Source organism: Neodiprion lecontei, chromosome 7, assembly GCF_021901455.1.
Source record: "Neodiprion lecontei isolate iyNeoLeco1 chromosome 7, iyNeoLeco1.1, whole genome shotgun sequence".
Taxonomy (NCBI): domain Eukaryota; kingdom Metazoa; phylum Arthropoda; class Insecta; order Hymenoptera; family Diprionidae; genus Neodiprion; species Neodiprion lecontei.
In genome coordinates, this window is record NC_060266.1 from 23891866 (window position 1) to 23906609 (window position 14744).

At 33.8% G+C, this 14744-nt stretch overlaps 3 protein-coding genes across 5 annotated transcripts; 2 read left to right on the forward strand and 1 right to left on the reverse strand.

The window, feature by feature from the left end:
• Window positions 1-172: 172 nt before the first annotated feature.
• On the forward strand, window positions 173-5932 carry LOC107223132 (pleckstrin homology domain-containing family F member 2). 2 transcript variants are annotated; one of them, XM_046745634.1, is made up of 8 exons: window positions 173-310; window positions 1282-1346; window positions 1682-1819; window positions 1931-1994; window positions 2493-2618; window positions 2724-2830; window positions 2914-3171; window positions 3310-5932. In XM_046745634.1, the coding sequence occupies exons 2-8, from the start codon at window positions 1314-1316 to the stop codon at window positions 3349-3351; spliced, it is 768 nt and encodes a 255-aa protein (XP_046601590.1). In that variant the 5' UTR covers window positions 173-310; window positions 1282-1313; the 3' UTR covers window positions 3352-5932. The 2 variants fall into 2 exon arrangements, with proteins under 2 accessions (XP_046601590.1, XP_015518207.1); XM_015662721.2 differs by lacking the exon at window positions 173-310 and adding an exon at window positions 368-884.
• Window positions 5933-6062: 130 nt separating this feature from the next.
• Window positions 6063-6959, reverse strand: LOC107223135 (nuclear receptor 2C2-associated protein). The gene is made up of 3 exons (XM_015662725.2): window positions 6749-6959; window positions 6499-6589; window positions 6063-6390 (listed from the first exon to the last, which is right to left on the reverse strand). The coding sequence occupies exons 1-3, from the start codon at window positions 6784-6786 to the stop codon at window positions 6106-6108; spliced, it is 414 nt and encodes a 137-aa protein (XP_015518211.2). The 5' UTR covers window positions 6787-6959; the 3' UTR covers window positions 6063-6105.
• An 8-nt stretch (window positions 6960-6967) lies between these two features.
• Window positions 6968-13253, forward strand: LOC107223134 (serine/threonine-protein kinase VRK1). 2 transcript variants are annotated; one of them, XM_046745621.1, is made up of 10 exons: window positions 6968-6988; window positions 8525-8719; window positions 8795-8920; window positions 8999-9195; window positions 9287-9530; window positions 9642-9842; window positions 10053-10306; window positions 10440-10690; window positions 10799-10962; window positions 11046-13253. In XM_046745621.1, the coding sequence occupies exons 2-10, from the start codon at window positions 8551-8553 to the stop codon at window positions 11144-11146; spliced, it is 1707 nt and encodes a 568-aa protein (XP_046601577.1). In that variant the 5' UTR covers window positions 6968-6988; window positions 8525-8550; the 3' UTR covers window positions 11147-13253. The 2 variants fall into 2 exon arrangements, with proteins under 2 accessions (XP_046601577.1, XP_015518209.1); XM_015662723.2 differs by lacking the exon at window positions 6968-6988 and adding an exon at window positions 7187-7402.
• The last annotated feature ends 1491 nt before the right edge of the window (window positions 13254-14744 follow it).

Genomic DNA, 14744 nt, shown 5'->3' on the forward strand with positions numbered 1-14744 from the left:
CTACGAAAGTTGTGTCGCCGACTCAACTGTTTTCGATTTATTCGCAAGTGACGTTGAGAGATCCTCATTTGTTTGTAAAATCTCGAGAAATAAGATTTGACCCCCCCTTTTTTTTTTATCCCACAAACCGACAACAATTTTCTAATTTTGTTAGGAATTTTCAATAACACCTGCATAAATCACGAATAATCGTCAACAATTATTCGCTGCAATAAAAAGGGGGAGGGGGGAATATTTGATCTTGTTGGAGCGATGTTCAAGTGTTCGGAACGTGATTAATCATCGAATATTTGCAACGTTCGAATCATCGGTAATAATCCATTCTTTCGTTTCGATAGTTTATTTTTTTTCATTTTCTTTTTTTTTTTTTTAAATTGTCTTTCTATTTCAACTCAGCAACGCGCATATGCCGAAAATCTCGAACGTATGTAATGCAAGTACGCAACTACGCTGTTCAAAATCGTGTGTGTATAACATAAAGTACTCTGACGAAATAACCAAAAGGGGCGACACCAGACATCAATATTCTTGTGCAAATTGTGTGTATTTTCTATACGTGTCACATCCGAAAGAGAAAATCCGATATTTTTTGGCGAGGGTTTGTGAATAAAACAAAAGAAAGCGACAAGAAGAAGAAATAAACTAGGAACTAGTGAATCCGAGTGCATAATATACATACATATATATATATATATATATGCGACGATGAATGGTTAACAACTCGGCTGATATTCGACCCGAGTCATTTGTTCGTGTTTCGATTTTAATTGAATGACTGATAGTAGGCTGCAGTAGTAAAGTACATACGTTTCAAAGTGATTCATGTTTCGAGTGTTTCCTGCTGTTGTTAACCCTGATTCATAGGGCCATGGTTGACCGACTTGGTTAGTTGATTTTTTTTTATATCATATATACTCCGCTTATTACAAATTTTTGCATCGTTAATTAGAACCGTGTTAATTTCATTAAAACATACGTCACATTTCGTTCCCGTTGCTTCCAAAAGTTGTGCAAAAAACAAAAAAAAAAAAAAGACTCGGCACTTTACAAGCAAATTTGACACGACTCGGAACTTGGAGTTATTCGTAACGCGTTAAAGTGGGCAGTAGTAATTTTTTGACAGCTGCAACAATCCTACGTGAACGAAAATATTCCGCCTATTAATTTTTCTCGTGTAAACAATCTAAATACAAACGTTTCACGCCTTTTAATCGTCTCATTTAAACACCAGGATATCTTTTCTGTCTAAAATACACATTAAACTTGATTATTTATTCACAGTAAACAGCGAAGCGAATGCCAGGCGTATCGCAATGGTGGAAAGCTGCTTTGGCAGCGCGGGCCAGGTAAGAAATATCGTATTTTTCCTAAAACACGTCACTCGCAAACTGCGTCAATTTAACCACGATAACTACACACCAGCTTTTAACAAAATTTTCGGTATTGGCTCTAAATTCTCTGGGTAAAGTTACGTCTGAGTTTCATTAGATAGCCAGAACGCAACGCGATCTCGTCGACTCCCATCGACGACGTCAAAAAACTAGATTAAACCGTGAATGGTTGAATATTGGAGAAAAACTGTAGAAAAGTGAGGAATAAATTTCTCATGCAATTTGGTAGTGGGGTAAACAAATGATGAATAAATTGATAATCGTTACGTTTTTCATGTGTGTATCGATAGCCACTTGCGGTACCTGGGAGGGTATTGGTCGGAGAAGGTGTCTTGACAAAGATGTGTAGAAAAAAGCCCAAACCACGGCAATTCTTTTTATTCAACGATATACTTGTTTATGGAAATATCGTGATAAACAAGAAAAAAGTAAGTTTCCTTTCTCAACCATTTCGATAACGTATCATACGAAAATTAAACAAACTAAAATGTACGATGCAAATCTGACATCTAAAATAATGCAAATAAATTCATTTTCAGTACAACAAACAACATGTAATTCCCTTGGAGGAAGTGAAACTTGAATCATTGGCTGACGACGGACGTAAGTTGAATCCTTGGTTATTCCAAACATTATTTTGCAATGTCATTACGAAACTTCCCGCATCTCTTTCACACTCATTGGTCATACTTCCCATATTAGTCTAAATGAGATTGCAGAATAAAGTAGTTGTCTAATATTTATTATAATTTTTTCCCTATGCCATTTTATTCCCTTGGTATGTACATCACAAATCGGCTTTAAAATTTATCTACTTGATAAGATAGCGCTTGGCAGAATCCACATGTCCCGACAGTATCACCACAATAATATAAGCATATTTTGACGTATCTTACCAACATTCTTATAATACTTCAAATAAATTTTGAAAACCAGAATATATTCGTGAAGGAAAAAAATCATCTTTAAATCCGTCACTTCAGCAATTGGATAAATCAATAACTTTTCTGCGAATATTAAAAATTGTATGCAAAAATAAAAAATAATCTATCCAACAAAGATACAGTTGCTGTACGTCACTAATATTAATATTGTTTCTAGAATATCGTAATGGTTGGCTGATAAAAACTGTAATGAAGTCATTCCCTGTTTACGCTGCGACCGGTACAGAGAAGCAAGAGTGGATGGCTCACATTACAAAATGCATTGAAGATCTTTTAAGAAAAAGTGAGTCATTGTATACGCGTCATTAAAGAATCATTTTACAAACGTAGCATCAAGTGATTCATGCATTCTACCGCGTATATGCATAAATAATCGTTAAAATTTCAGGTGGTAAAAAACCAGTAGAGGTTCACGCGGCTGTTTGGGTACCCGACAATGACGCGAATGTTTGTATGCATTGCAACAAAACACAATTCACAGTTTTAAATAGACGGGTAAATACATTGTACAAATAATTGAAGTAACGACGTTTGCATTTGTCTCCTAAATGTTTTTAAAAAAAAATGGCATTTTCCAGCATCACTGCCGGCAATGCGGAGCCGTCGTTTGTGGACCCTGCAGTAATAAAAAACTGCTTCTGCCTGGTCAGGGTGGTGGAAAACCAGTCAGAGTATGCTTACAGTGTTACGACGCCGCCAGTAAAGTTAAAATAGCAACGACTCCTGGCGACAGTCTGAACAACAGCAAAGATGCACCGCGCAATTCTGCCGATAGCTCAGGTGATGATAGTTCGGGTGACGAAGACGACAGCAATAAGGAAGCAAACCACGACGAGGTAAGCAATCGCACGTTTATCGCTTTTGCAAAAACGGTTCTAACGATGACGTATATTTTTCGAAATTTTTTAGACGTTACGAAATCGCAAAACTATGAAAACTTGACAATTCTTACTTATTACTCTCTCGTATTGCAGCCAAAATTCTACGGTACGGTTAATTCGTTGGATGAGAAGTAAGTAACACAGCCTAAGGAGGAGCAATATCAGAAGTTATAAATATTGTTTAGTTGAATATTTTTTAAATAAAATATGATTGGAATTTTTGTATAGCTCGATGGTTAAAGGTGAAAATTTATTTATACGTACATTGCAGTAATCATTATTAATAATATGTCTCTGATATTTGCAATTAACTTTAAACAGAGCGTGGCTCATCCAGATCTATAAAGAAGATTGAAAAAAATCATTTCATTACCGTCCCTCCAATCAAATTTTGTATTTTGTGCAATTTTTATTGAAAGAAAACAAATGCTAAACTCTGTTAAAATCGAGCAGTTTATTTATTTAACTTTTTTTTTTCCTTACTTCTGAGGAAATAATACTTATCCACAAGACACCCATCGAATAAGTGATATGGCAAATGCAGCACGAAATAAGCTCAGCATGTTCATAGCTTGCGTATCAAAGTCAATTCGTGAATAACATTAAATTTAATTCCTATCGATAGATTTGTCTGTAATTTAACGATTATTATTTTTTATTTTTTTCTTTATTCTCCAAGTTCACGTATCATCGATAAAATCAATTCGATACGTCATTGATCTAGCTATACTACGACATTAAGAAATAAATTTACAACTGTGTGCCTTGTAAATGTTATGAAAAATTTAACTTCCGAATGACTAAAAATTCTCATACAACCAGTAGTCAACTAGAATTTACGAAAACAAAATAATGATTTACTTGTAAATTGAAACAATTTGGACCTGGGACGTAAACTTAACTGTAAGACGGCTACCTCAATTGAAAAATGAAAATGCTAATGTTTTTCAAGACAAAATAATACTTCTGCAACGAAATTGCACGTCACAGTTATTCAGCCACGAGTATATAGACTGGACTTATTAGTTACGTCATATATATATATATATGCACTTTTTTCTGTACAATTATATGTATGAATATAATATGTATTATGTGCTTGAACCGATGTTATTTCAAGGACCACAAGTTGTGCAACATACTGAGCAATATAATAATGTTTAGTATAATCACTTGAAATTGGGAGGCGGCTCTAAACTGACAAAATAAATGATACATTTTTATATCGTAGTGACACATGTATGGTAAATATTTTTGCTACGCGTAACATTTTTAATGCAAACTAATGAGGAGATGAAACTTGGATATATTGTGCGTGTTTTACTGTGAAAATATTTTGCTCGCGACACTAAATAAAATATTTAAAGTTTCATTGAGAGCAAACTATTATTTCACATATCTCAATTGAATTAGATTTTCTCTAATAAATTAAAACACTTGTGTTCGATACGAGTTTATCTAAGAAATTTTGCGACTCCATAGAAACGAATTAATTTTATTTTGTGCCTGAGCGAATATTTTTGATACAGTTACAATTGTATGTAAGGTATAAATCGATTTCATAAATATTTTTTATATTCTAACTTGAGTCAATTATGAATCTACCTGTGTCACTACCTGCGATAATGATGATAATAAAGAATAAAAATTATTATCCTTCTCTGATTAATAGATGCGATATAATTTTTTAACGCTATACATTACGCATACATTATATGAAATAATACATATAAGGAATATAAAAGATTGTGAGTAAACACATACGGCCATAGGATAATAAGACAGAGAGCTCTTGCTTCGAAAAAGAATGAAAGTAAAAAGGAAACTGCGACGCCCTGGGTAGAAAAAAAATTTTAAATAATAAATATCAAATACTCAATCAATTTCGTGAGATCTAAAAATTCAAAGAAGATAATTGTCATATTAATCGGTAGCATGAACTCCATCTACAATTATTACTTGTGATTACGACGGCCTTTGGATAATCCGACCACTGCGTATTTGTTCCCAAAAGTGTATCAACGTACACTATAAATAAATTACTCTTAATGTGAAAAAATTGTTGGGTGCTCAAGAGATATGAAAGAATTATTTTTTAACAATCAATATTACTGATCGTATATACGTACGAATTTCGCCAAGTACGTATGTACATACCTGCATAATGCCTATGAATGCCTTCAAATCACTGTTTTAGATATTTAAAATTTTACTATACCTTACCGTGTGAAATAAGAATAACGATTAATATTATAATACACACACACACACACATACATACAGCTACTTCTATACTTTGTTAATTAATCATAATACAAGGGTAAAGAAGTACACGTTGCATTTTCGACATACCCATTATCAAGAAAAAAGTATGAATTGCCACCGAACAATGTTTTTTAATATCACAACTGAATTTGCCCTTTTAAGAATTCAACACCTCGATACATTTATAAATTTAATATCGTTGTGGTATAGGACTTTTATCATGTTGTTTTTATGGCTCTAACTTTTCCACACATGAAGATTAACTCATCAGACACAGTAACACAGTATGTGCATACATATGTTAAACGATACGATAAGAATACTTTGTTAGTTAGTTATCGTAAGTGATGACTGATTGTAAAATTTGAAACATCTAAAGTAAAGAAAAAAAAAAAAATTGTTACTTCAAACTCTGTATCTTTTATGTAATAAATTGCAAATTATTTAAGTATTCTGGGTGTGCCAATGAAAGCTATTCAAAAACCCTTCGGTTTAATTTTAAGCATTTTGCCGACAGACAGATGACGAGGGTAGGTGACTTTTTAGGATAGAATAACAGGAATATTCACGTTGCAGTTGAGTCATTTTCAAGATTCATGTAATTATTTTCTACACTTACAATCGTCACGAGTAAAATGACATTTTGTACACAATAATACGTCCGAAAAAATCTGTACTATTTCCAAAAAGTAATTTAAAAGTTTTAGCTCTTACTTTATCAGTAAGTCGAAACTTTTGAGCAGAATTAATATCTTCGGGATAGAAAGGCTCTACAGGCTTCAGGCTTTGGTAATCAGATCCAGCTTCTAAACGACAATCTTTACCAACGAATCCGCCTTGAAACTGAATTTCAAACGAGGCTAACTCAATTTCATTTTCAAATTCGACCATTATCCACTGTGGAGAACCCTGAAACATAGTTAACTATCAGTACCGTTCATTTAACGCTCGAGATAGAGTTAACAACAGTATCGTCACATCGAAATGAATTTAACATAAATTTCTCGTCCCTCTCACCTGATCAGAATTCCAGCACGTTTCTTCCGAGTCGTCAAAAATATACTTTTTCCCATAAGTTTTAACATCTTTATTCAACACTGAACTGACCCTGAAAATTCAACCGAACACAAAATTGTATAACAAAAGACTGAAGTATACTTAGTAAACAAAAACTTAACCCTCATATGCCAAAAAGTATCGATTGGATGAAAAAGAAAAAACAAACCTTACAGACGAAAATAAAACTCTGAATTATTTTCAGACTTACCGTGAATTCCATTTGTATTGCTTGAATATACAACTCATGATCACGATCGCGAATAGAGAACTTTTTCCGCCGCGATTACAAATGTGAGATAACCTAACTTGACCTAACCTAACCTAAGACAACACGTCAAAGTCAAAATGCGGCTGTTGCGTTCCGAAATGCATTTCTGGAGTAATATTTCACACACGTCCGTTTGCCGTCTGCAGCGGCAACTGTGACGAGAGGCTGAACATACAATTGGTAAGCAAAATAGTTCGTAATTAGAAGACAAAAACTGTTTGAATGCATAAATATTTCGAAACTTTAGCTTTAAGTTAATCAAATGTTTTCATGAACTTAATCTAACTTTTCTATGCCATATACCTATATAGGTATTTCTAATGTCATTTTGATATTGTCAAATGTTGGTAATATTTAGGAACGCGCGTTCAGCTGATCGGCTCTTAACTTAACACCGATGCGTAAAATGGCGGAAATATGTGTACCGAGTGAAGTTCTGGCAGAATCAGTTGTGAAAAAGTGATTTAAATTAGTAACATTTTAATAAATACAGTGCTGAATGATACGTAATTGATGTGTAAAAATCAAGCAATTAAATCGATAAAACCACACAAACGTCAATTTATACATGTGACTAAACAGTGTTCCCTCTAGGTAAAATGAAACTGAATTAATCTTGAGATGATCGTTTTCAATAATATTTTTGTCATTTTTTAATAGATGTATTTGTTTCGTATCGTTCGTTTGTTTCTCTTGCTTTTTAGCCTATTCCATTCTGTCAAACATTCTGGTGCCTATTATCGCGATAATAGGACCGGTCTTTTATTTATTTGATTCTTTCTGTTTCACAGATATCAACACAACGAAGTGATTCAAGTTATTCGTAACGTTTACGTGATACTTTCAAATTAAAAATCAGCTAAACAGGACGTATCTATTGTCACCAAAATATCCCCATGTAGAAGTGGCAATCTTAATAATTTCTTTTTTCAACACTGTTGTATGTAACATACGTAGATACGTACATACAAACATATGTACAGAATATTATACTCAATGTTACCGTAATTTACCAATATTTGTACCTAATGACTTAACTGTTGCGTCGATATACGTCAGATACTTGCTACTTTTGTTGTAGCATTTATTGTGAAATATTTTTATCATTACGATACGCGTTTGTGTTCATTACTTCAACAAGGATAAAAGTTCAACGGCTACGTTTTGTTTCAACCAGAATTCATCGCCTCCCTATTCTATAAATACCAATGAAAATTTCTTTACGTTTAAATCAAGTTCCCTCATCAATCATATTTGAATTGTATAAATATTTACGTAGGCTATATATTATAATACATATTGTTGTGTTCTATACATTTTGTATCACTAACATAGCCAAGTAAGACTTTAATCATAAGTCTAATAGAAAATTAAATATATCAAATACAAAATACTTCAAAAAAATTGTCAAATGCAATGTCGCTGCAGAATAAAAAAAAAAAAAAAATAAAAAAAGAAATGACACAAGACTTAAAACTTTGCATAATCGTAAGCGCTTGATTTAATCTTAGTTGTTATATATTTGTAAAGACGTTAAAAAAAAAAAAATCGAAACTTTCAACCCTTGCATCTAAATGTCAGTTATCTTATAAAACATGAAGTTTGTATCATTCATTCCGTTGGTATCTCACACCCTCCCTACAATCCCGGCTTGACGTACAACTCTCGTTACGAATGTTTGACAAATTGTTTAAAACAAAATCTATACTTTCGCAGCCGGCGTGAATGATTGAAAGGCGACGATGGCACCACAGCAGCGAGCTGAGGAAATACCTGTAAAAAGAGTAGCAGCTCCCGGATGCCGATTACCGGCACGTTTTCCACCCGGTGAAATATTAACCGACGTTACTCAACGCCAATGGCGATTAGGCCAACCCATAGGATACGGAGGATTTGGAGATATTTATCTTGGTAAGTTTCTTTCGCGAAAGAATAATTTCTATATTTCGATCCTGCAAACGGTACACGATTTTTTCCAAATTTCAGCATCAAATGTCGTCAATCGAGTTGCCGGTCACGACGCGAGATATGTGATAAAGGTCGAGCCGCACAATAATGGCCCGCTCTTTGTTGAAATGAATTTCTACATCAGAGCTGCGCAATGGCACATGAGTGAGTTACAACCTGATTAGCCTGCTTTTAAATTGGCGATTTTGTTCTTCATTGTTGATAATCGTTGTCCTTTTACAGTCGAGAGTTGGTGCAAGCAGCAGAGAATAAGGAGAGTCGGGGTTCCGACCTATGAGGGGTCGGGGTCGCACGTGTTCAGAGGACAACGTTACAGGTTCCTGGTATTACCGCGGTACAGAATTGACGTCAACAAGTTGTTCCTAGCCCGAGGGCGAAAGCTTCACGCAAGAACGGTCTACGCCCTCGCTGTTCAGATGGTAAGTCGTCGATACCGTTTTCTCTTTTGTTCATTCCTAACATTTTTTCAACGTTTTTTAACTCTTTATCATTGTCTTTCCGTAATTATAGCTCAACGCGCTGGAATATATTCACAGTCGAGGATACGCTCACGCTGATGTTAAAGGCTCAAATATTCTATTAAACATCGAGGCTAAAGACTTGGTCGAGCAAGAGCCAGAGGCATACCTAGTTGACTACGGCCTGGCATTTCGTTTTCGAACAAGATCCGGAACTCACAAGCCTTTTGCACACGACGAAAGAAGAGCGCACGAAGGAACTTTAGAATTTACATCGCGCGATGCGCACCATGGAAGTAAGTATAACCGGGAATTTGCTTGATTCTACATACTAGTTTCTCTCTTTTAGATTTAATATATTTTATGGAAGAAAAAAACAAAAAAAAAAAAAAAACTGTCTCTTCCAGCACATTCCAGGAGAGGTGATCTAGAAACACTGGGTTATAATTTAATACAATGGTTGTGTGGTCGTCTTCCATGGGAAAAAGAAAGCGGAGGCATGTCCATCGCTACCAGCCCCGAGTCTGTTCAGGAGCATAAAGAATTCGCACTTTCTGACGTTCCCCGTTTCATGCGCGAATGTTTTCCGTCCGAACAATATCCACCTGGTAAGTTAACTAGTTCAGGGTACGAAATTTTTGTTTTTTTCATCAGGATGTCTTTTTTTAGATGTTTCGTTCATACTGTTATTCATTGAATTTTTTTTTTTTTTTATATTAATTATTTAATTATTATATTAATTTACGTCAATTTTTTGTGTGTTCAACAAAAGATTTTAATTATAATCAATAATTATGGAATTTCATTATCTTGAACAGCAACGCTGACAAAGTATATGCAGTACGTTGCTAATCTGGGATTTGAAACGAGACCTGATTACAATTTTCTAAGATCGTTATTCTCGAGAAGCGCGTGGAAGAACGACACAACAGTTGCCTCGCCCAACTCGCTAGTATCCTCGAAGAAAACTCATAAACGCACACCGAATGAAAATATCTCGTATTTAAAGCCCATGAAACGGCTGTGCATCAGAAATGCAGCACGAAAACCGTGCGTACCGGTAAACTGTGAAGTAAGTATCATTAATATCAATCGTTTAACATTCTACTTGAAAATCTCTCTTCAATATTTGTGAAGTTTTACCTATACAATTTTTCAAACCGTTACGCAAAGAAGGTAAATAAATGTGCAATCACGTCTTCCAGATGCGGATGACCAGAAAAAACCACCCGACGAATTCAAAATCACAATTCAGCTGGGAGGAAGTATTAGCCAGGCATCCTGATAAGATGGCAAAATTACACCTTTTAGAACCGCCGTTGTCTCCACCACTTACGCCGCCGCCTTCGCCACCACCACCCGCACTCCCTACCTACGCAATGCTACAGGTTCTTCAAAGGATTAAAGAAAAACAATCGGGCTCAATGAAGTCGCGAAATTCATCTAAAATGGTCGAGTGAGTATACGGCAGAAATTTGTGAAATCTTTCACGATGTCAACTGTATTTCTCCTTTCGTTATTATATTGAAACTAAATTCGACTCTCCCATTGTTCTCACAATCAGTCACGAGCTAAAGGCTAAATGGATGACGCCAGCTATGGAGGCGGTGGCGACGCAGCTTCAAAACAGACTGGCAAGATTGGTAATCAGTACATCCAAGAAAAAATCAGCGACGTGTTGCTCCCCAAGGCTGACAAGATCGCGAGCAGCTTTATTGAACCGACAACGTAAGAGCATGTCCCGTGTCCCGAAATATTTACACAAGTGAAAATCGTTGCGATTTAATCTGACCGAACATTGAACTTTACAGCCGGCTTTGGGGAAAAGATACTTCAAAGAATGTTGGATTCTTCCGGTCCTATTACTGGAAAAACTGGTAGTCGTGAAATCGAGAAAAAGCGGACGCGTTAGGACGGCGTAAATATTTCTCAAACTGTAAACCGACATCACACGTTTCGCGCTTCGTTACCTAGAGGACGAGTACAAAAGTCCTTTAACGGAAGAAATATTGAAAAATCGAATAACGAGTCGACTCTTGGACGCTTGAATGAGTATTGTTTCACGGATTCTCATTAGTTAATTAGCTTATATTAAGTTCGACGATCATCCGAGATGGACAAATTTTCTTATCGTTTATATAATTTATATGCTTTATATACAATATACGATCGTTACGTGTCTCAAAAAATTGAATAAGACTGTTCCTCCCCGTATGAGTTAGATTTATTAGACAAATGATGAAAATTTTAGTAGATAAAAAAAAAAAACAAAGAACAAAAGAAAAATAAGAAAATTTATTTGAAAATATCTAAACCACAGCCAGTCTTTCGTTACGGTGTTTGACACTAAACCATTGCGTTATGTAGTATTAACTTGCTTTCACCGATGTCTAAATGATATGAAACAAATGAATTACGAATATAATTTTACAATTAATCAATATTCTGTGAATGCAAATAGCTATATGCAATCTCCTACTCTGTTGTTATTATTATTATTTAATTATTATTATCATTCTATAAAGCATAACAATAAGTCTAGATAGCGGTAATTGTAGATTTAATCTCGCCCGTACCTTTGCAATTCTAATCACTTTATCTTGTACGTGCTATTTACGTTTGTGTTGTTCATAATTATTTGTAAAATCGATTTTAAATTTGTCGCAGTTTCGAACGTCCTTTAAGTCTCTTCGGCTTGATTGTATTTTCTTGACAGGATTACGGGTTTTTTTTTTTGTTCCAACCTAAATCGAGTGCTCGGATTCAAACAGCTATAGCTCTCAAAGTGCGAATTATCGATTATACGAAACGTCCGATCAACTAACAATAAGATTTTTAGAACACAACGATCTATAAATACCATAGCCGAAAAACGGAAAAAACTTATAACTTTACTTTTGTTTCAACAAGTTTCATTTGATCAAGAAATACGCGAAAAAAAAATACAACAATTTTCTGCAAAGCACTAGAACAACTCAATATCTATTTCAATTTTAATAATATAATATGTTTAATTGTGGCTTATAGGAAAATACTTATTCCATGATTCGTGAATAAGTTTTCGTTTAAAAGATTCTTTCTTATGCGGGATAAACGAGTTGGATATTTTTTTTTTCATTCAAGTCAGCTTCCAGATAAACAATTTGAATCGACAAACTGGAAACTGTATTCGATTCGCGCTAATATAGCAAAATATAGGACAATGCAAATAATACTTCAAATTTAAAACTAATTTGCTTATCCACTAAGTTTATATAACTCAGATTTGTTTCATTCATTTTTAACATCACTAGTCTTCGTGTTATTTTCGGATATGATGAAAACTGTTTTCCACATCAATACATAGTATACAGAAATGTATCGCGTATTTGAAGAAGAAAAAGAAAAAAACAAGAAACCAGCAATATTAATCACGCCAACAAATGAATTACCTAATTTAATTACGTGTCAAGATTGTACCGAATGTAAATACGTTGCGTTAATTTCGTTGAAAACGAAATATATATATATATATAACTCTAGAATAATCATTATATATGTAATAGGATTTTATTGTGTCCCGGTTACACGCGTATGTTTACAGGAGGAACGGTTTTCAAGGAAATTAACGCAACGTATTTACATTCGGTACAATCTTGATATCAATATATATATATATATATTGATAATCTATATATATATATATATTATATGTATATCATACTAACATACCTTATATAGTACGTTACTACTCAATTATTGATGATTTTCAATGCACCGGAAACTGACTTAAATATTTCACGAGAATACAAAACAAAACTTTATTTACCGTTTTTAATTTTTCCGCTGAAAATATGTTCTTTAATTATTTTATTTTGTACTTTACTTTCCCCCGTTAACTGTAAGAATCACACTTCAACGTGATAATAGTGGTAGTGAAAAAGAGAACCAACAAAACGAAACATTGATAAAATGTAATAAAAAAAAAAAAAAAAAAGCTCCAAATTTTCAAATAAATTCTAACAAAATATCATTATAAATATGCTATTACGTAATAAATTCGATAGAAGATTCTTTCTTATTGTCATTTTATATATATTAAGGCAAAATAAATCATGATATATACTACGAATAATATATACCGTAATCTAATCACTATTTCAAATGATTCCGTATCCCTATCCTCGAGTCAAAGAAAAAAAAGAAACACTAATCAAGTATAATTGCCCAGATAATGAAAATAATTTAAATAAAAGTTACAAAATATGGAAGAAATACAATATGATTATACAACATATATGCACCGTGATCAAGACGTCTTACGATCTGTTGGTTTTAAAAATACATAAAGAGATACGTCGTAGACAACAGGTTGAACGGCTATTTATCAGCTGCTCGCCTCTCTAAAAATATACCCTCGTCATCGAGTGTTGAACAATCTATACACGCGCATTATATACATCAATCTTGATACCCATAGCTATAAATAATATACTCATCTATTATACGTATAATAATAAAATATCAACATGCGCGAGAATAAGTTGTAGCAAAAATTGGCGTTGAATCAAAATTCGGTTTCGGTTCGTAGAAGACATAAAAAAAAAAAAATAATCAAACGATGGTAAAAAATATTTGTTTAAAAAATTGGTCAAAACGTTGGTTTGAAAAAATTCGAAATAAAGGTGAGAAAAATAAAATCTCCAACTTGTTTCTCGTATTACAGGCTGGAGGAAAGAATATCGGCAAGATGAACTTAACGTAACCGGGCGATACTCGCGAGATGTTGGTAATCCATTCACCATTCATCCCGTTCCTGGATGCAACAGCAGGCGCTCTGCCCCCGTCTAATAATAGAACGGCGATCCGTCTACAAATATATATATATATATATATATATATATATATATATATATTCACACATATTCATACGTTCGTCGTTTCTGTTTTATGGTATATGGTTACCCATGCGCGTGAACATCGCGTCACCGCCCCCACATGCATAAAAACCAAAGAGCGTACGAGAATAAAATTCGTATGAATAATATGTACAGTACGAATATGAAATTGTCGAATTTTAAAAAAGAATCGTCTCGCAGTTTCTTGTCGAATTCCAAATTTTTACATTTTCTTCTGATTTAAAGTTAAACTATAATGATCGGACAAAAATTTCTCCTCATATTCAACTGAAAATTTTTCTTATATATCGTCCAATTAGCGACGATTCGGTTAATTTTCCAAACCTGGTGAAAATGATTTCTACGATTTTCTACGAATCTTCAGGGAAATTAGATGATTTCCTACAATTTTGTACAATAAAGTGTTTTCGTAAAAGATTATCAATATTCATGGTTTCCGATAAAAGCTTCATTTAAATTTTCGTGAAAATTTGTATTTTATCGGTAAAAAAAAAAAAATAACTTATAATTTTTTACGAAATAATTCGAAATCTTCCAATTTCTGTAAAAATTCGTACAACTTGGTAGAATCTTTCACCAAGCTACAGCCTATTCTGCACAACGTGTCAAGAA